We start from the raw sequence: 21,800 nt of genomic DNA, 5'->3' as shown, positions 1-21,800 counted from the left end.
TGCTGGTAGATGACCCTCCTCCTTCCCAACCAAAGCTTCCAGAGTTAGGCCGTAAGATCAGGGACCTGGTCTTACCTGTGCTCTAGCTTTCCTTCCAGCAAGCTGCCAAGGCTTCGGCAATGACCCACATCACTAGTTCCAGCCACAAAGTGCCTCCTCTTTAAGAACTGTAGGCTGACTGTGATCAGTTCTAGCCAGCCTGAACTGATGCTGGTCAGTTTATGCACTAGGCTAGGAAAAGCCCAGTTGTCCCTGGTGGGTTACATACGAAAAAGACATGGTAATGTGGTTGCATATAGTCTGCACTAAATGGACTCCAGTTAATTGTGCATAACGATCTCAGGATCCTTTTTACTTCAACTCCCCCAAACCACCCCTCATATTTTTCTTGTATATTTTTAACACTGTATTCCTACTCTTAGTCCTCTCTATCTTTCCCAGAAATATAATGACCTGGAAATCTTACTGCATATTGTAATGTTTGTATGCAATGGCTTGTGACGTACTTACAGATTGTCAATCTGGCTCCTCTGTGCATCAACCAACATACAATGCTGCCTTTGTGTCACTTGGTGAAAATCCTATAGTGCACTTGAGACCCACGAACAGCACAAGCGCTGAAGTAGGTCTTCAGCAGGGGGCTGGGTCCACTTCTATCTTAATTAAAGAGCCTGACTCCTCCATGAGTAAATCCAAGTAGCTTCCTTCAATGACGGCAGGTATCCCACCTACAATCATCTCTCTGACACCCTGCATCATCCCCTTAGCCCTACTTTCTTCCAGACACCCCTGAACATTTGTGCCAACAATCTCCCATCCCTATTCCTCTGCCGCACCACTTCCATGCCCATTACCTCCACCCTAGGAATCTCTTTCCATCGCACCACCATGCTATATCTATGCCCCACCTCTAATCAACCCCTCCATATGTTCTCTCTGCAAACCCTTCACTTTCTGCAGATAGGAAATAGTGGAGGATGCTGGTTGGGTTTGTTCTTGTAGGACATATTCCATTGTGCACAACACTTTGGGTTTCATACTGAGCAGGATCTCACAGCTAGGAGATCTTGCACAATGCTTGCCTGCTGCAGTGCCACCTTAATATCCATTATTTCACACAGAAAAATTTCTGACACTATATCTATCAAATGGATCATAGCAGAAGAATGGACGACTTGCGCAAGACTCTTATGGAGTGGGAAACATTGGAAAGCACTTTATACACTATTAATTACATTGAAAGATAGCAAGTACTTTGGTAGAGTTCAATTTAAATTACTTTTCAGTTTATTGCTCTTTGCTGACAGGGTTGAAACACAGGTCATCTGAAGCCACATTCTTAGCTCGGGAGAACAGGTTGATGGGGCGAGACCCAAATCATTTATTCTCTGGCCTCAGCACAATTCCTGCCCTAAAGGATCACTTACGTCAGGCAGGTGGGCAGGGATCAGGCCAGCAAGGCAAGAGACACAGCCACGGTTGCAAGGGAGCAGTCTCCAGAGAGATAACTGATCAGTAAATGGGTCCAGGGTTTTGACGGCAAGCCTTTGGTTTGGAAGGGTAAAGATTCATTGCAGAGCACTCCTCCTCTTCCTGATCCCTTGAGAACTCTTATAGAAATAAAAAATAATAAATAAAAAGCTTTTCTGAACTTACTGGTCCTCAGCACAGGATTCCCTGATGGAGCCAGCACCAGGTAGTGATCTCCATGCAGCTGGTTAGAGTACAGTCAGCGTCTGAATGACGTCATCAGATCATATCAGCATTGGCCCTCCCTTGCCTGGGGTAAAGGCCTCAAGGTCCTTGCACAATGAGCTTCTTAAAAAATAAACTTGGTATGTGTAATCTGTCATTGTAAATTCAGCACATAATATTTGAACTTCTTCTGCACTCTCCTCATTCTCATTGAGCATGTGATAACATTGGACTAAAACTTATTCCAAGTTATAAAAATCAAAAATGTCCTTTTCAGTTATGCATGACTGTGCAGCTGAAAATGCTCCCTAAATAACATCGCCTCTGCAGATCTATAAACCTATCTTTAACGTAGGACCCATCCAATAGGCGGCACGGTAGTGTAACGGTTAGCGTAACGCTATTATAGTGCCAGTGACTCGGGTTCAATTCCGGCCGCTGTCTGTAAGGAGTTTGTATGTTCTCCCTGTGTCTGCGTGGGTTTCCTCCGGGTGCTGCGGTTTCCTCCCACATTCCAAAGACGTACGGGTTAGGAAGTTGTGGGCATGCTATGTTGGCGCTGAAAGAGTGGCGACACTTGCGGACTGCCCCCAGCACATTCTATGCAAGAGATGCATTTCACTGTGAGTTTTGATGTACATGCGACTAATAAAGATATCCTATCAATCTCCCATCCCTGCTCACCCCCTACATGCTGAATAGGAAAAGAACACTCTACAAAACTACACATCAGACTCTTCAGTGAACATTAGGGATTGTGTGTGCTGCAGCGAGTTCCATAAGGATTTATTGGGGCTCCTTGGCAACACAATTGTGCCAAGTGTTTCATTTACTGTGCCAAGGACTGCTCCCATAGATGCTCATCTATAGCTTCCTGTTGTACTTGCGTATTCCCATCTTGTGATAGCACCTGACTCAGCAAGTATCTCATAGGATTTCATAAAAGGTATGATATATGATAACAGATAGGTTACCCTTCCCAAAATACTAAAGTGCTAACCGTAGAAGGGGAAGGAACTATCTACAGCTTACTTTTGAATCCCAGTTCCATTCACTTAAAAGACACTATCTGTAAGCCACATTGTAATGAAGGACTGGAATTATACAGATCCATTATGAGCAAGAAATTAGTCCATATTTCATCAGACTAACAGGAATGGGAAGTTTCTATCTGCTACATTGGCATGTAAGAATAATGTAAACATTTTCCAAAGCGAAGTTTTGTTGTGATGGCTTTAACTTTAATTAGAGTCACCCATTAGGTACAACAACAGGAAACATTCTTCAGGATAAGGAAACTAGAAATATAGTGTACATATGTGATAGTTATTTTATTTTCTGTTCAGGTATGTTGCCAGTTTGTTTTGTAAAAGGGAGAGGTTAATTCTGAATTATCCAACTTAAACCAAGTTTGGTTATTTCTTGCAGTAACTCACACCGACCTCCATTCAGGTTGTTCATTTAGGATGGTGTGTGATTTGGCTTTCAATCTGCAATATAACTTTATTTATTTTTTCATGAAATGCATTTATTTTGCATGCATGCAAAGTCACACACACAGTTCTTTCTTCACCTCAAGTATAAACTCAAGGTGATGTATGCGTATTTATAAAGTGTATCTACCAGTTGCCTTCCAGCCAAAGTAGAGCTGTACTAAAGCATAATAAAAATGTATTTTGTTCCTGGAAAGCTGATTTTAAAAGCACAGCAATAGTACTATCACTTGTAATGAAGGAAATCATTTCAACGCTTTCTCCTTCCAGGTAGTATTTTGATTATCTTTAAAATATCTTCCACATGAAAATCATCTTGTCAGAAAACCACATGATATCTTTGATTTTATCTTAAAAAGACAGGATTGAAAAATGGACACAAAAATTATTGGCTTTTTTATCCAACTGATGTTTTCTGGCTCAAAAATATCCTTTCTTCATACCTAAAACTCACTCGATAAAATGATCAGCAGATTTTACATCCCTTTAAAGAAAACTACTACTGTTCTAACAGTGGTCAGAGAATCAAAAGTGATCAAAAATATGTAAGCCTAGAAATTGGATTTCGCCTATTTTTAGTGTGTTAAATGGGTGTTGAAATTTTTTCTTGAGGCTACATCAGCTTTCACTAAAATAGAAAATCCTCACTTTAAGAAATGGCTCCTGTGGTTTTGTCACAATTCATTTTAATGTACACTGCCTGCTGGGAAGCAGATAAGACTGTTAAATTCTGCAAGGTAGCCACACAGGCTGACGTGGAAATGAGGAAAATTTAAGAGGTGGCAGGGAGGCAGAAAAGCAAGAAGAGGCAAAGGGAGAAAAAAAGGAGGAAAATTGAGGGAGGGAAGCAATAAACTGCCCAATGGGGTGAAATGGGGCCTCTCCTTGCTGTGGATCAGCCTTTGCAGGGCAGGCCATGTCTTACAATTTGATTGAGTTTTTTGAGGAGGTGATGAACGTGATTGATGAGGGTAGGGCAGTGGATATCATCTACATGGATTTTAGTGAGGCTTTCGACAAGGTCCCTCATAGCAGACTGATCCAGAAGGTTAGGATGCATGGAATCCATGGTGACTTGGTAGTTTGAAATCAGAATTGGCTTGCCCCTAGAAGACAAGAGTGTACGGGTGGAAGGGTGCTATTTCCGGCTGGAGGTCCATGACCAGTGGTGTTGCATAGGGATTGGTGCTGGGGCCTGTTGTTTGTGATATATATAAATGACTTGGATAAAAATGTCAATGGGTGGAATAGAAAGTTTGCAGGTGACACAAAGATTGGTGGAGTTGTGTGCAGTGTAGAGGGCTGTCAAAGGATACAGCAGGATATAGATTGGTTACAGACATGGGTGGAGAAATGACAGATGGAGTTTAATCTGAGCAAGTGCGAGGTGTTGCAATTTGGAAGGTTAAATGTAAGGGGAAAGGATACAGTTAATAGCGGGACCCTCAACAGCATTGATGTACAGAGGAGTCTTGGGGTCCAAGTTCATAGCTTCCTGAAAGTGGCCAGGCAAGTAGGTAGGGTGGTAAAGAACATGCATGGCATACTTGCCTTCATTGGTTGGGGCACTGAGTATAAGAGTAAGGAGGTTACATTGCAGCTATATAAAACTTTGGTTAGCCGCATTTGGAATATTGTGGCAATTCCGATTGCCCCATTACAGAAAGGATGTGGAGGCTTTGGAAAGGGTGCAGAAAAGGTTTACCAGGATGATGTCTTTGATTAGAGGGCATCAGCTATAAGGAGAGGTTGGACAAACTTGGGTTGTTTTCTCCGGGGCGTTGGAGGTTCAGGGGAGACCTGATAGTTTATAAAATTATGAGAGGCATAGATAGGATAGACAGTCAGATCTTTCTCACAGGTTAGAAATGTCAAATACTCAAGGATATGCCTTTAAAGTGAGAAGGGGAAATTTTAAAGATGTGTAGGGCAAGTTTTTTTTCCACACAGAGTGGTAAGTGCCTGGAACGGACTGCCAGGGGTAATGGTGGATGCAGATATGATAGTGGCGTTTAACAGGCTGTTAGATAGACACATGAATATACAGGGAATAGAGGGATATGGATCATGTATAAGCAGAAGAGATTTAGTTTAATTCAGCATTATGTTCAGTGCAGACATCGTGGGCCAAAGGGCCTGTTCCTGTGCTGTACAGTTCGATGTTCTAATTGGGTCCTGTGCCACAATCATATTGTTGCCACAGTGGTCGTTGGGATCACAAATTGCAGCAGTTGGTGCACAATTCTGTGATCCTTGTCAGGGCCGCCTATCTGAAAAAATACAGTGCATGGAATTCAGTGTGGCGGAGGCATTGGAGGTAACAGCCTTTAATTCATGTATAGTTTCTAGCTTCCTTCACACTTTGCTCCTGTTTAACTCTTATTCAACAATGATGGCCATGAGTCATGACCTTTTCATCAAATTTCTAAAAATGTCAAAAATACACATGTTGATGATATCATTACATGCACGAATTACTATGGGAAAATTGATGCCTGAGCTTGGGTGAATTTCAACAGGAAGGCCTGGTACAATTTGCGGGACTTCTACAGGAAATGAGCAGAATTGCTTCAAAACAAGCACAACTACTTTTTATGCCTGGTTTAAGCATGAACCACAGTCACAAATTGTTTCCTTTTAATTAAATTTCTAGACTGCAGTTTATATGTATGTAGAAAAAGTTTGAGTTGTCTTAATATTAATTTCTTGCAGGAACAAAGCAGAAAATTGAGTTCCTAACCAGCACCAAATTGTTAATTACTTGACACTCTCAAAGGGTTTGTTGACAGGAAAAATGAAGTAAATGGACTCAGATGGAGTGGGATGCACTTCTAAGCCAGTCAGTAATGTTTATTGTTTGAAAAAGTTGAGGGAAGCTTAAGCTTATTTCTGAATGGTGATATTTTAATGCAGAATGCAGTAGAAAATCAGAAGGCCATTGCACAGCTTGGTGATCAGCTATGAGCAGCATTACCATTTGTTAATAGAGCACCTAGTTGTTCTCATGACTACACTGATACCTGTTTCCAACAAGATCACAGGGAAGAAAAATTAGGAGGTAAACTTACCGTCCTACTCTGAAAAGATTGAACGAGGCCTAGAGTATAATTCTTTTTAAAGATTTGGCTTCAAGCTGCCAAACATAGTTGTGGAAATTGCTTTGGAAACAAATCAGATCATCTCATCAAAGGCAGGGAAACTCCCAGTCAAAGGGTGTGAAAGATTTTGAATGCAATAGACCCTATTATTCAACAGTCAAAATAATTTAGTAAAATGGATAAGACTAATACCCAATATGAAATTTAAGTCTGAGATGAAAGGACAAATAATCAAAAAAATAGAAATAAAGAAACAAAATAAAACCCATTATTTAGTTCAAATATATGTGTTTTCTCATTAGATCATGAAACTTTCCATAGAACAACAGAATGATTTGTAATAATTGTGGTAATCCTGGTTAAAAGCAGGGATTTTTTTTGAGTTCATTTGAGTAGCCAGAAATCAGGACCCACAGGTCAATACTTTCTAGAAACAGTGGGTGCACTTAATCAAAGAAATAGTCGTGACTGTGTTTTCAGATCCTTACATGGAGCCTTGTATTTATCCATTTCAGCAGAAAAGAAATACCAAAATTATACAGAGTTAGGAATTATGTTTCAATTCACTATGATGCCAGCAGTCTGAATAATGCTAAACTGATATTATATAGTAGGAGACTAAGGCACACAAACTTATCTGTAGTCTGTACAAGTCCCATTAGGCTAGCTATCTTCTTCACTAGAGAGGGACAGCCAAATTCTACAGCCTAGAGAACTCATCAAATTTTCAGTATCTTTGAGGGTCAAGGCCCTTCTGCTGATAATTGGGGAAAAAATATTCAGACTTGAATGGCCAATTCTTGTCCAACGATATTCCATGATTCAATCCTATGTAAGAGTTTCCAGAAGAAGTTACTGAAAAATCCATGTGGTTATAATTCAAGAGCACTACAAGTTTGTTTCTTGTGGGCATACAAAGGTGCATTTCCAATGGAAAGTCCTGCTTGTCCTCAAATTGAAAGCAGACTTTATGCAGAAAGTCCTGGAGGCAAAATTAGTTTAGGGACAGGTACAAGATTCCAGGTGAACAGTTGCTTTTCAGACTGGAGGAAGGTACTCAGTGGGTTTTTCAAAGGTTCTTATCAGGACCATTTCTTTCTTCGATACATTTGACTTTGATGTGGATGTACAGAATACCACTTCAAAATTTGCAGATGAAGCAAAATATGCAAATATAGTTTTTAGGAAGAGCTACTGATAGACTTTAATGGAACATGGATGTGCTGGTGAAATAGGCAGAAACATGGCAAGTAAAATTTAAGGAGGATAATACAAAATGATACATTTGGTAGGAAGAATGAGGAAAGGTATGATATAAAGAATGCTGAGAAATGGAACTTACTAGACTGTTCTGGCAAAGAGCTGGCACAGATTCAATTCAGAAGAGGATGAGGAACAGACAGACCATAATGTGTCTGTGTATAATTCTTCGAAATTGACAGAAGAAGTTGAGAAAACAAACAGCATGTGAAATAAACAGAGGCACAGAGTTTGAACACAACAGCATTGCATCCAATTTTGGTCAATACACTCAGGGTGGATCTAAAGGACTTAAAGAGGGGGCACTGAAGATACAGTAAGTTGGTCCTAAAATGAGGCAGTTCAGTTCTGTTCTTATAGCAAAGAACAGGTGATTTGATAGAGGAGGTCAAAGCCAACCAAGATCTGGATAATGCAACGAAGAGAATCTGTTTGCACTGGTAGAAGGTTCCAGAACCCAGGGATACAGACTGAAGGTGATTGCCAGAAGATCCAGGGATGACATAAAGATAAACTTTATCAGGCAGCAAGTAGACAAAATCTGGTATTCGCCGAGTGAAGGGATGATAGAAGCAGATTTAATTTCTGCTTTCAAAATGGAATTGAATAGATACTTGAGGAAGGACCTATTTCAAAGCCACGGGGAATGCTGAGAAATGGAACTTACTAGACTGTTCTGGCAAAGAGCTTGCACAGATTCATTGGCTGAATTGCCATCTTTCATGACATTCATTCACAATAGCAGTCAGCAGCTTAAGTAATTGTCAATTATTCTTTTCACTATCAACCCAAGCATTGGAAATGTTATGGGATCTTACAATATCCTCTTGATCTCTCCAAGTGATGGAACAACAGGTAAGTTGTTTTGGTGCCTGTATAAATGTAAAACTAAATTATTATGATTTCCTTTCTCCAAGCAGTGTGGCCTGGAGTATCAGTGTGTCTGCTGCTGAATGCTGGAGTGCAATTAGAGCTGTCCATATCAGACCTGCCATGCCTTTACCACTGTGAGAGTGCCTCACCTTTGACAACACAATGCCCAGTGAATTGATTTGTTAAGGCTCTGCATTGTGTGAGCAGTATACTTTGACCAAGTGTTTTCCAGGCTCTACAAAGTGGTACTGCCTGTACAAATTGAGACAATCCTAACAATGTTGGTATACATTATTATATTTATTGCCTTGGACCTGAAGTCACTGATATTGACACAGGCTGTGCTTTCTGAAAAAGATATAAGTTTATAGTAACCCAGATAATTAACACCATAATATTCAGTAACACTCTTAATTCTACAACATTAAAAAAATTAGCAAGAGAACATAGATTGTGAGGAGTCCATTTACCATTAAACCCTACACTGGTTTTACCTTGCATGTGCTACCAATAACACTTCTCTCAAAATATGAATAGGCAGCTGGCCACAAAGCAGGAAATAGAGGGATAGGAGGTTAATGGAGAATGGAAAAGGTAGGAAGAACTGTCCTGATGGGTTGGATTCTGCTTGACCCCCTCTGCACCTTGTGTTTGACCCCACACCCTCACTGCGGCCGCTCCAAACTTTTGTGGCCTGATGCGTTTAATTGGCCTCGTGGCCTAGCAGTGAGAGGCAGCAGGCAGCGGAACCTGAGGCACTGCTCCTGGGCTGCCAAGATGGCCCTTTGAGAAACTATTGAAAGCACCCTTTGAAATTTGCCAATCTGTTTGATAACCAGAGCCCTGCAAAAATGGTTCATATAACTTTATTTAAAAATACATCTCAATGATGTACATTATTTAAAAATGTAAAAAATAATTATAATAAGGCAAAACCTTAACTCAATTGCCTTCATTTACCTTTCTCACCCACATCGACAACTCCATTCAAAGATATTGTGACTATGGCTAGTGCAAAGCTGAGAGTACAGGTACAATGTGTATCCAGACCCTCAGATCAGTACATCTATACTCCACCCATGGACTCAGTGCCAAATCCAAGGGCAGAACAAGAGATGAGCTGCACCACCACCTGACCTCTAGCATGTTCCATATTTTAGTGCTGCAACACACCTGTTCTGAAGTCAGCAATGCACTGACCTGCCGGCAACTGATAGGTATGTTTGAACCCATTAGTTATTTCAGCAGAGAATTCAGAAGTACAAGGTCAAAATTTGCAGATGATACCAAATGGGACACAGACTTGGAATACAATAAAGGTCTGAAGAAGGGTTGTGACCTGAAACGTTGACCCTGTTTTTCTCTCCACAGATGCTATTTGACCTACTGAGTATCTGTAGTACTTTCTGTTTTTCATTACAAATTTCTGGTCTCCCAATTACAACAACATTGTAGGGATATTGCAAGAATGTTCACAAGACTGACATAGGAACTGAACAGGCTGAATATATCAGGACTATTCTTGCCAGGTCTTTAAGATAAAGAATGTGTTTTATAAAGTAGACATGGAAAAAATGGTTCTGCTCTTGTGGAGTCCAAAACATGCTGTAACCCACTCTACCCCCAGTGCACTTTTATGTGACTTCTGTTTCAATTTTGCCCTACGTTACCACCAAAATGGCCCTACTCAGAATTGACACTATATACAATCATGAGCAAGATCTATTTCCATTCCTTATCCTTCTTGACCTCTGTGACACCACTGATTACAACATCTTCCTCCAAAATCTATTCTTTATTGTCCAGTTTGTTGAAAATAGCCCTGCCTAGTTTCACACAGCAATGTCAACTCCAGACTTAGAGTCAGTATTCATGTGTCCCTAACATCACCCAGCTCTACCTCTCGACTGTTTCGATTGAGTCTTCTGCTGCCTCTGTATTAAATGGCTTCTTCATCGTCTAGCATTAAATAAGTTGTAATTTCCTCCATTGAAGCAGTAGTAAGACCAAAGGCATTGACTTCAAGTCAGGTTGGAAACTTTCTAAGTTTATGAAAAATCAATAAAACTGGAGATACCGGAAATCTGACACAAAAACAGAAAATGCTGGAAATTTCCCAGTTTCTGTTTTTACTCTCTAAATTTGTCATTGATCTTATCCCCTTTCTCAGTGCTCAGATTGGACTATGAAATTTGTAACCCAAACATCCTATTCTATCCCTGACATAGCTTCCAACCTCAATGTCTCTATCAAAAACATCATTTGCTCCTATCTGTCTCTGTATCTAACTTAGCCCATGTTTTGCTGAAACCCTTATGGATGTCTTTATCACCTTCAGCCTCAACTTCTCCAAATCTGTCCTGGCTGGCATTCTATTCTGCACCTTCCATAAACTTGACAATGAGTCCTGACTTTGACTTCATGCCTAATTCCAGAGACTTGAACACATAAACTAGGCTGAATCACAACATACTTCAATACAATATCAAAATATGGCAAATATCAGACGTGCTATCCTTCAGATGGAACACTAAGATGTGCCATAATTTGCCCTCTCAGGCAGATATGAACTTTTGTACACAGGGTAACATATTAAAATTAGAACTTCTCTACAAAAGAGAGTGGAATAGCGTACCTAAGAACACAATCGTAGCATTACGACCCCAGGTGAAATATTTACATTTATTTTTTAATCAGAAGTGAAAATGGAAAATTAAAGCAGCTATTTACAAAGCTCCTGAGAAGTCTCAAGGCGATAATTTCACACAGTTTTGGTTTCATACTTGCTGCAATGTAATTCAATGTGAAAATAACTTTGTGAATTTAAATTCTAAATTGGCAAGTGTTTCCAATGATCCAGATATTGCCTTCATATTTTTCAGTCATCTGTTCAGCTCAATAAAATTTATCACCAATATCAAGGATGCCTGTTAATCATATATACTACATGTGTTTAATTATCCATGTACAGTAACCAGCTATACCTTAATATTGCAGGATTATGAAGCAAACTTGGTTCAAATGACTCTTATTGCACCAAAGCACATTTCAATATCAAATCATTGGCTGTAGTTTGTTGGCAGTGTAATGCATCAGTACCTGCAGCAATAGTTCATTGCTGCAGAGAACTGCTGAAGCACTGTTCCTTAGAGCTGTATAACTTACTGAGATGGTTAATCAACATCTGATGTTCTCTTCATCACTGATACTTGCAGCTGTAACGTTTCACCCAGCTTGTGGCTATTTGATGAGCTGCATGTTGGATTCTATGGAATGTGCTCACATGTGTCTGAATTTGCTGAAGAAGACCCTGCAGTGGTTTGGCAAGCACTTGCGACACATGGCAACAATCTGTAGCCTCAAAAAAGATGCAGACCTCTGCCAGGAAAGGCACGTGTCTGGTGTCAATGCAACGTGGTGATGGTAATTGATCCATTTTGCAACATTGAGTTATGTTTGTGCTTCTAACTTTCTAATCCATGGTGTTGTCACAGCTTAATTTTCAACAACAATTATAGCTCCAATATAGGCAATACTGATTTCATTCATACAGCATGTATTCAAGGTAGCAATTCATAAAGCTCTATTGACTAACGCAGACAAAGTAAGTAGTTCATTAAAGAAATGGCAAATGTAAAAAATACTTGGCAGCTATTCCCATTTGTTTGATCTTGCTTTAAAAACGCATGGTTCTTTAGATATTTGATGGTCCCCACGCAAGCTTCTGGGATGTCTGCCCACATCCTTATGTCTTCTGTTGACCCTGACCTTATCTCTGTGATCAATTCATTTAAATGGTAAAGGGCAGGGTTTTGCTGAAGGTCCACCAGGTTTTGGACTGCAACAGTGCTAGGTCTTGAGCTGCTGCAGCATCTAAATTTTGCCAGCAGCAACTTTAGCCAGAATTCTGCACGGTAGAAATATAAACTAGAGAAAATATCTATCTGAAAAGAGGAGGACATTATTTTGCAAACTTTGAACCTATGGAGCTAGAGTATTTGTTCCAGGAGTCTTGAAGGGGGAAGGAAAACTGTAAAAGAGATCTTATGTTTGAACAAATAGTAGGAAATTTCAATTCTGTTTAAATATTCCTTTGGAAACTTTTGAGGTCAAAAATATTTCCATCTTGTTCCAATGCATTTAGTGAGTCTTTCACTTAAGATTCTCATTTGGTTTTCTATTAGGAAAGTTGAGATTCACAAGATCCTTTGAGTGACAGAGAGAGAGGCAGAAAGAGATGCAGAAGCTGTTCAAATATAGTGAAAGAATCGGGAGAAACAGTTTAATCAAGCTGGCGGCATAGGGACTGCAGCCATGTTAACTTCTGCTTATAACACACACACACACACACACACACACACACACACACACACACACACTTGTCCTCAGAAAAGCAATAATTACACTTCAAATGTAAATAATTAGTTGTGACACACTGCAGAATATCTTGAGGACACATTAATGGGATGAAGTCAATGTAAGCCCATTTGTTCATTATTTACTATGTTCTTTCCCCTTTTTTATGTAATCTTGTTAAGTAAGAGTAAAACAGAAATTTGCAAATAAGTATGTGAATGGATACCTAAATATTTTTCTGCACACTGTCAACCTTTCAATATCTTTTCCTATTCTATTGACTAAGCAGATAAAAGAACTAAAACACTCTTCAACTAGTTTTCCTAAGTCATTCAAGCTGGAACTTATCAATGCAGTGATTAATTATATGGCTGAACCAACTTAATCGTCTAATTTTGAATCAATTTTTTTTTCTTTGCTGTTGCATTCAAGAACAACCAAACAAAAAAAGGTAAAGCTTCAGCAAAGTTTTCTTAAAATGTTAAAGTGAAATTAAAATAGATCAGGTAAACCACTAATCCAAAAATGTTAACCTATTTTTCTCTTTTTGGTGTGGAATAACATGTTGTTTATTGCCAAATTTCAGCTTCCCTTTTACCTCAATTAAGATTCCCGTGGGATGATAACCACAGGCTTCTGAAATCCTGTGCAGTCTCGGCTGGTCTGTGAGTCAGTTTTTCCAGTCATACCGTTGTTCTGTAAAAGTTACAAATCAGCTTTTGCTGCAGTATGCTGGAGCAAATCGAAGCAATAGCAATATTTAGACTTTCAGAAACAGGCTTTGAAATTATGGCCTAGAAAGAGGATGCTGTCTCTATGGAAGCTATTATGAACTATAATTATCGTACTGGGACAGTATTTCACCTCACTAATAAATTGGGTGTGATATTGACTGAAGCGGTAGAGAAAATCAGGTTGAGGTGCCATCTCCTACTTTAACCTTATCTCACCACAACTCATAAAAACAACTGTTACGCAATCTTTGCCCCCACCCATACAACCCCATTGATTGCAAATGGGCCCCCAGCCCATTTTCCCTCATGGCTACTTATTATTCAAGAGAACATTGTCCACATTGGATCTATCAATAGCTTGGATCTCAACTATTTATATAACCAATCACTCTCCCAAGGCATCACATAAAGAGTTTGCAGATTTTCATCCTGTCACATGGATGTAATATTGGCATCCATTGTACAAGATGTCATTGAAAACAAGGAAATTAAAAACTGGGTAATTTGCAATGACAACTTTATGCTCAGACAAAGAGGTGAAAATCTACAAGTTGATGTCAACTACAGTCTTCAAATTGAAGTTTGAAAATAAATTGGACCTGGGCACAATTCAGTCCTCAGTTTTAATTTTTCTTCCATAATATATTTACTTTATATAATACTTTCATTTTATTTTGTTCATAATTAAGAAGCAAAACTTACATCAATTTGAAAACAGAGTTCATTGATACAGAGAAGTTTTCTACAATTCCACCTGAAGATCAGGAAGTGAATATGAAGCTCATTAACACCATCACTGGTAAGGTGATGCGAGTACAGAGACAAGTTTATGCAGGTTATTTCCATTGTAAATATGATCTTAGATATTTCTAAAGAGAAAGGTGATGGAAAATTGTGACTCAAATGCCACAAATGAAATTAAAGTTCTACGCGTGGGAAGTATATAAAACATTCACTGAACATTGCAATGATAGCAAAAACAATATATGAACACACAGACATATGAACTAAGAGCAAGTAGGCCACTCAGCCCTTCAAGCCTACTCCACCATTTAACAAGATCAGGCTTGACCTGATTGTAATCTCAACTCTGCATCACTGGCTATCTGTTTCATCCCCTTGCTTACTGTACTTATCGACGTCCAGTTTAAAAATAATGAAAGACTCTGTTGCCACCACCCTTTAAGGAATAGATATGATCCTCTAAGAGAAAAAAAAGGCTCATTTCCACTTTAAATAGGCAATCGCTTACTTTTAAAGAGTGACCCCTAGCTGTAGTTTCTCCGACAAGAAATGACATTTTCCCCATATCCACCCCAATTAAGACACTTGTATTTCAAGCAAATCCCCTCTCCTAAATGCCTTCAGATACAAGCCAGCCTGTTCAACCTTTCCTCATAAGGCAACCTTCCCATTCCAAGTATTGGTCTAGTAAACCTTCTTTGAATTGCAAACTTTCTTAAATAAGGAAAACAATGTTGTATAGTTTACTCCAAATGTGGGCTCGCCACTGCCTTATAGAACTGAAGCATAACCTCTCTCCAACATTTCCTTTGAACAATGAACAGCCTTGTTTGAAAGATGAAAAGTCATAATTAGAGCATTCTCTCAATTCGTAAGGTAATATAAATATACCAGAAGTACATTCATATATTTACCAGACCAGATAATCTGTTTCAGTGACTTTAACTGTGGGATAATGTAGCCAAAACAGTGAGAATAACTCCCCTACTCTTCTTCAAAATTGTGCCTGAGAACTACTACATCCACTCAAGAGGACAGCTGGGACCTTGGTTTAACATCTCACTGAAGGGTGGCACCTCTGACAATGCTGCAATTTCTCTATATTGCTCAAAAATGGACCTTGAATTACACTTTCCAAAAGAACCAACACTGATATTAGGGTAATCTTTGAGCATAGCCCTCAATTAAAGAAACCCTGCTACTTGCTAGCTGGCATTTACCTCAGGTGGACGTAAAAAAAAATCCTTCAGTGACAGTTTGACCAGGCAGCTCTGTTCACCATAGCAATATCTGCTTCCCATCAATGTGAGCATGAAATCACTTAAGTGAGCCAATGTACACACACACCTGCACCTGTGTATAATATGTTATGTGCAATCAGTCTGAGCATCCAAAAACAATGAGCATCAAAAAAAACATTTTATCAGTAAAGGGCTTTTGCAGTTGGTTTCCTTAATCATACACGCAAATATTTCCTATGGAGAAAATATTTTTATGATTTTGTATTTTCAATTGCAATTGAGTACTGAAAACTTAATTTAACATTTTATAACTCCACACTACAGCTCACACAAAGATAAAGGTTTGTAATAAAGCCATCACAGCTGATTGCAATATTCCAGGATATGTTTATCTGGCTTTCAAATTAAATAATGATTTATGCTGGAGCATGATTCTGCTCAAAAAGGCCAAGGGAATGTTGACAACTGAAAAATCAGTAATAAAATAATTTTTGGGACATATTATTAAAATCAACATCTAAGGTTAAGTTTCACAGTTTTTACTGAAATGTGCATCAATTCAATTATAATGGACCTTTATCAAGCTCAATTTAATATTTATTCTATAAGAAATGGTGCTAATTGTCCAGTTAGAGTCAATAGGTGTTGGAGCCAGTAGCTGCCAACAGGTGTGGCACAGAAAACACAACCAGCAACATTTAGTATCTTCTGAAATAATTCTCAAACTAATGAAGTGCCCAAATGGTCAGAGCATTTTTCCAATCTTGTTAGATGCCTTATGGAAACTGTTTTATAGCAATAATAGTACTCAAGCATTATTCTGTCTGCCCTGGTATTAACAAACAAATTGTTTGCTTATTACATCTAGAAGTTCCATTCTCTACTCTGTAAAAATAAAAGCAATGCCAGGCTCCATGAAGAACACTGGAGAACACTGTTTCTCTGTGTTGCTGTCTGACGACCAGAGATACCAGATTTTCTGTATCAAGATGTTACTAGATTTCAAAAAGATATTCATCCATGTGAACAATTATAATGCAATCACACAAAACAGAAAACAAGAAGCTTACTACTAAATTTCTAATCTACAGATAAACATAGATAACAGGAATGTTCATTGATTTTTAGTTCCAACTATTCATGGTTCCTAAATCCAAAATTATAGACCATCAATTCAATGGAAATACAAGATGTTCATCTATTGTTTGCATTTTTTATGTTGGACGGAGAAATTTGCAAACACTTTCCTAATACACAAAAAACATAACTTGTCATGTAATTGGCTGAGAGTTAAGATAGAAGGGATGAAAGTAATGTTTCTGATTGGTGAACTGTGATGAAGTTGTTAGGAGTATCAGCTTCAAGGGAGACTTAGATGGAGTCTGTGAAAAGCGGAAGTTTTCACATTTGTTGAAATTCTTTCTCGTGGAAAGTTGTAGATGTTGGGTTAATTGAGATTTTCAATTTCTAAGACTGCTGGAATTTTATTAGGTAAAGGTATTAGATATGGATCAAAGGTAGAAAATGGAAATGGCACAGATACAGACCAGCCATGAAAGATAACATAATCGAGAGGCTAAATGGCCTACCTTGCGCTTGAGTTTGTACTTCAACAGGCAAGATAAAATAAACCTAAAATAATTGCATTTCTACATCTTATCATATCAAAGTATATCAGAGCAGTCACGCCATTGGCCACAATATATGGAAATGCATTAACTTTTTACTGAAAGGTAGCTGGTATGTGAAAAGGTAAAAGGAAAGCACTTTACAAAAAGCAGACTTTTTCAGAATGTTAGCACAAGATGATTTGAAATATAACATATGCATTGAAACTCCAAAGGAGGTGCCCCCAAATTCCAAACATTTGATTCAGTGTGACCTACATTGACTCTCAGTCTAGCATTGCCTCCAATTTAAAAATTCTTATCCTCGTTTTCATGTCCTTCCAGCCCTTGGCCTCCCATTTTCTGTAAATAATCCAGCCCCACAACTTGATAGGCCCTCCAATTCTGGCCCTTAATCTTTATTTCCTTAATCTTTATTTCTTATTTCATTCTCCCCTACTTTAAGACACTCCTTAAAACTTAGTTCAATGACCAAGCTTTTGGTCAGAGCATCTTTTTCAATAGCTTAGTGTCAAATTTATTTCAATACTGTTCTTATGATACACTTGGGAATATTTCATTTGTTAAATGTTTGTTATTTATGCAAGTTGCTGTTTACTGTGTTGCTAAGACCTGTTCAGGCACATTCAATTTTTCAACCTCACGTGTTCCTAATCTCAACAGTTGGGCAGTGTGCAGGAGTCATAATAGAAAGTTGATAAAGAAAAAGAAACAAGTATTTTGCAGCTCTCTCATACTTCAACTGACAGTTGTCCAACAACAGCATTTTATAGGATTGAGGAAAAGAATACCAGTGCTGCCTGGACCAACACAAGCGACATCATTAGTTGAAATAAAATCTGTCCAGGTAACTACCTGGATAATTTCTATTTAAAACTTTCATGCGCAATTAGTTGTGCTTTATCATCATTTTTGCTGAATACTTTCACTACTGCTTTGAAAAATTGCCTACCCACTAAAATATGGAGACCCAAAATTCAAATGTTGTAATAATGGTGAAACCATCCGCAATTTAATTTGTTTTCAATGAACTGTGAAATTACATTTTTAAGCCACAATAACTAGAGCAAGGTTTTTTCAAGCAACTCCTAATTATCTAAAAAGTTCTCTATTTAAATAATGACAAACCACTCATTTACATGTTAAATTAAGAGAAAGTGGTAAAATGTAAGCTATGCTTTCAAATAAAATGCCAGGCATAATTCAGTTTTAATTAATTCATAGATGAATAAAGAATGTTTTAATGTTGGAATTCAATTTAAGATGCATATGTAAATAAGTTGTAAATTAATTTCAAATTGGGGAATACATCTGTGAATTAGCATAAAATAATTTTAAAATCTGCTTTGCAATTATTGTACAATTTATGATGATACATTAAATTATTTTGTTCAATGCATTTAAGAAAGTATTTTATGGTTGTCGTAATAGCATTAAAAGTATTGTGCATAATGCTAAAAAAGCAATGAGATCAAAGCTGACTATTTATCAAGATTAATATTCACTGTAACTCTGAAGCACTGCAAGGACATGGATATCATGACGCTCGTATGGTCCAACCTACCCTTCCATTTAATATTTGATCACTGCCAATTAAAGCACTCAGGTTTGCTGCAGGATGGAACTTCGTCCAGAATTTGAAGCATAACTATCTTCCTCTCCTAACTGTTCTTCAACTTTCTTCAGTCACTGAGGCTGGGAAAGGAATTTGCTGCAGCACCAATTCCCAGTTGTGCGCCTCCTTGCTTCAGGCTGCAAGTTCCAACACAGTGAAGAGGCTCGTGGCGAGCGCGGCACTGTCCGCGCTGTGGTGACGTCACAACGCGCTCACACTCCTCTGACGTCACAGTCTGTTTATTACCGCTGACGTCAGGAGACAGAGGGATGCGGCTCCTTTAAATGGTCACCTTTCAGGTTTCTCACCCGTAAGGTGAAGTTCTCCGGGTCAGTGGAGTTTCCTGGTGACAAGTGACTGATGTGCGAAGAGAATCTGGGCTTTAAGGGGTGGGGGGCGCATGGCCTCACACTGCATGGCACTGATGTGTGTCTCACATTGTAATGCACATTGTACAAAGGCACTGATACGGTCAAGGCGATTTCAGGAACGCCTCCTCCCTCCCTCTGCGTAATGGATCCCGCTGCCTTCAATAAAACTCGCATTCTTCTAGATGGAATGCAGCACCCATATGCTCTGAAACCAGAGCCCCTGCACCATGGACACGCATCTGTCAGCTTTAACATAACAGCACCGCAGTAAAGCGCCCTGAGCAAGAACGACTCCAGCAGTTTAACCGCCCGCTTGTAGATTATTTCACTGCTGAGATTGCATGGCACAAACCACTGCCGTTCATGGCGACGAGAGACAGGAATTTTAGCAACCATGAAGGTTGTGTCCTTAGCCCAGACAGACACCAACTGAGATAAAACTGTAATTAAATATATGCACAGCTGAACGTTTGGCTGGCCACTCGATTGTCTCGGATCCTTCGTTAAATCTGAGTTTATTTTTAAGTACATAAATTATAACAAATTATTTATATTTGGTTAGATTTTAGTTTCATGATTATAAATGCAGTTAGTTAATTATCGTACTATTCGGCTGCTTGGTAATATCAGTTAAAGTCCTTCAGAGGTCCATTTAAAAATAGGCTGCCTTTGTGCTACACTAAAACAAACGGGTAAGAGCCAAGTAAAGTGACATATATCAGGAACACACGAGCGTCTTACAAAAAATGCAAAATATGTAGGGAAAAAAAGCAGTTGGAACGTTTCATGGAGACAAACTAAATGTCCTGCCAAGAAGTTGAAATATTGCTGTATATATTTTGGGGAAACAAAAAAAAAGTTTTGGAAGTTTTTGTGTTTTCTTCGCTGCATTCAGCCCAACAGGAGTCGCTAAACAACGTCAGCTCGCTTTATTAACTGAAAACAATGTTACTTGGACAACTTTAAATACTTTCATGCAATAAATAAAAAATAAATTAACTTACCATCTCTCTGGATAGTAGAGGATCGCAAAGCCTTAATAGAACCACCTTGAGCTTTGGTGCCATGAAGGCGAAAGTCACCAAACACTATAGCCAATGTGAATAGCAATAACATTGGGATTTTTATTCCTAGGCTCCACGGCTTAATTAATATTAAAATCCACTTAGGCGACAACGTTCTTTAAATCTTCAAAGCGTTTTCAAAAGTTTGACGTTCCTCTCTTAACAATCTTGCTGCATCATTAATGCGGCGACAGAAAGCGATTTGTGTGTCTCGACCTGCAGAAAACAAACCCTAAGACTCAAAAGATGTAACAGGTTGATTCTTCGAGTCCCCTGTCAGGAATAATTCGGTCCGAATTTCACCCAAAGACTATGTCCCGGAGAGATCTCATCTTCAAAGAGGACATCTTCAAAGCCTTTAAAACGCAATAAAAACAGAATCCCGGTAAGTAACCCCTGGCAGCCCTAAAATAGATGTGGTTTCAAAATGCAGAGGCTGTGATCGGTGCAGATCGCGCGTGTGCTCCCACAGTCCTGGTGAGGAAATACGCCGGGTAAAGCATAAGGAAACAGCACTTTGCAGTGTAAACAAAAGGAAAAGCATTGCAAGTACAGCTGAAGCTTTCACGTTAAAAGGAAAAAAAGTCTACACGTAGCACTTTCTGTTTGACGCCGGGAATGTCATCCATAGTGCACAGTCCTTATATGACACAGACTTGGCAACGCATTACTGTTTTTTTTCTTTGCACTTTATGGGATAACGAAGCTAGTGTTAAGATGTAGCTCTCAAGTTCCCCCGTCCATTTGTGAAGCTTCAAGTACAGATCAGTTGTTGTGCATTGCCCAGCCTGACCAACTACCATGTTAGCACTAGATTAAAGTCTGTATTTGCGGTAACCTGCACCCTCATCCTGACTTGCTAACTAGTGTTACTCTTATTGATTATCTGAGATACCCGGTTAGAGTTAGCAGGAACTGAATTCATCAACACCTTTGTTTTAGCAATCCAAAACTTCAAGCTGATATTAACAAACTGCTTATACTTTCTGCAATATTTTCTGCAGACTTTGTTGTGTTTTGGAGCCCTGTTGGATATCATACAATCCAGTCACAGGTTTACTTCATTTATTCTTTGCAGTACATTCTGAAAGTAATTGTGAAAGTTATCTCGAATTCCTCTTGATTAGAATCACAGGAACTCATAGCAATGAATAGGACATTAACAGTGTAAAAGCACTGTTGTGCTTCTTCAGACATTCCTACTCTTTGTCCATAACCCTTTGTTTTTTTATCTACTAAATTACCTATCCTTGGAAAATCATTCATTGAATTAGCTTTGGTTATTATTTTAGGTAGAGCATTACAGATCCCACTAACTTGTGAAAACATTTCCCTCTAGACCTTTTGCCAATGATTATAAATCTATGGCCCCTGATGGTTGACCCACACATCGAAACGTTGCATCACCTTGTTATAGTTGTTTCTTTATATTAGATCCTCCACAATCAGAGTTATTTTACTGATATTTTTGTATTCTTGCAATATAGTTTTAATTTCACAGTGATGGAATCAAAAGCTGTGGTATAACTCATGGTCCTGAATTTGCTTGTGAGACTATAGAGCAAGGTTTGAGTTTGTACACATAACAACTCCAGTCTAGCATCTTGCACGATTTAACAAGTCCTCCG

At 38.8% G+C, this 21,800-nt stretch overlaps 1 protein-coding gene across 4 annotated transcripts in view; it reads right to left on the bottom strand.

Moving 5' to 3' along the window:
- pdgfd (platelet derived growth factor d) overlaps positions 1-20,743 on the bottom strand; it is a 100,696-nt gene extending 79,953 nt beyond the window's left edge. For 3 of the 4 annotated variants that reach the window (XM_052026092.1, XM_052026090.1, XM_052026093.1), the window contains exon 1: positions 20,113-20,727. In XM_052026092.1, the coding sequence (XP_051882052.1) occupies positions 20,113-20,224 (112 nt within the window). In that variant the 5' untranslated portion in view covers positions 20,225-20,727. Of the gene's footprint in view, positions 1-20,112 lie in introns of all 4 variants that reach the window. The other variant, XM_052026089.1, reaches the window with a different exon arrangement.
- Between the last annotated feature and the right edge of the window lie 1,057 nt (positions 20,744-21,800).

This window comes from Pristis pectinata, chromosome 11 (genome assembly GCF_009764475.1).
Source record: "Pristis pectinata isolate sPriPec2 chromosome 11, sPriPec2.1.pri, whole genome shotgun sequence".
NCBI classification, from domain to species: domain Eukaryota; kingdom Metazoa; phylum Chordata; class Chondrichthyes; order Rhinopristiformes; family Pristidae; genus Pristis; species Pristis pectinata.
The sequence above is the reverse complement of the archived record's forward strand: the minus strand, read 5'-3'. Positions and strand labels throughout refer to the sequence as shown.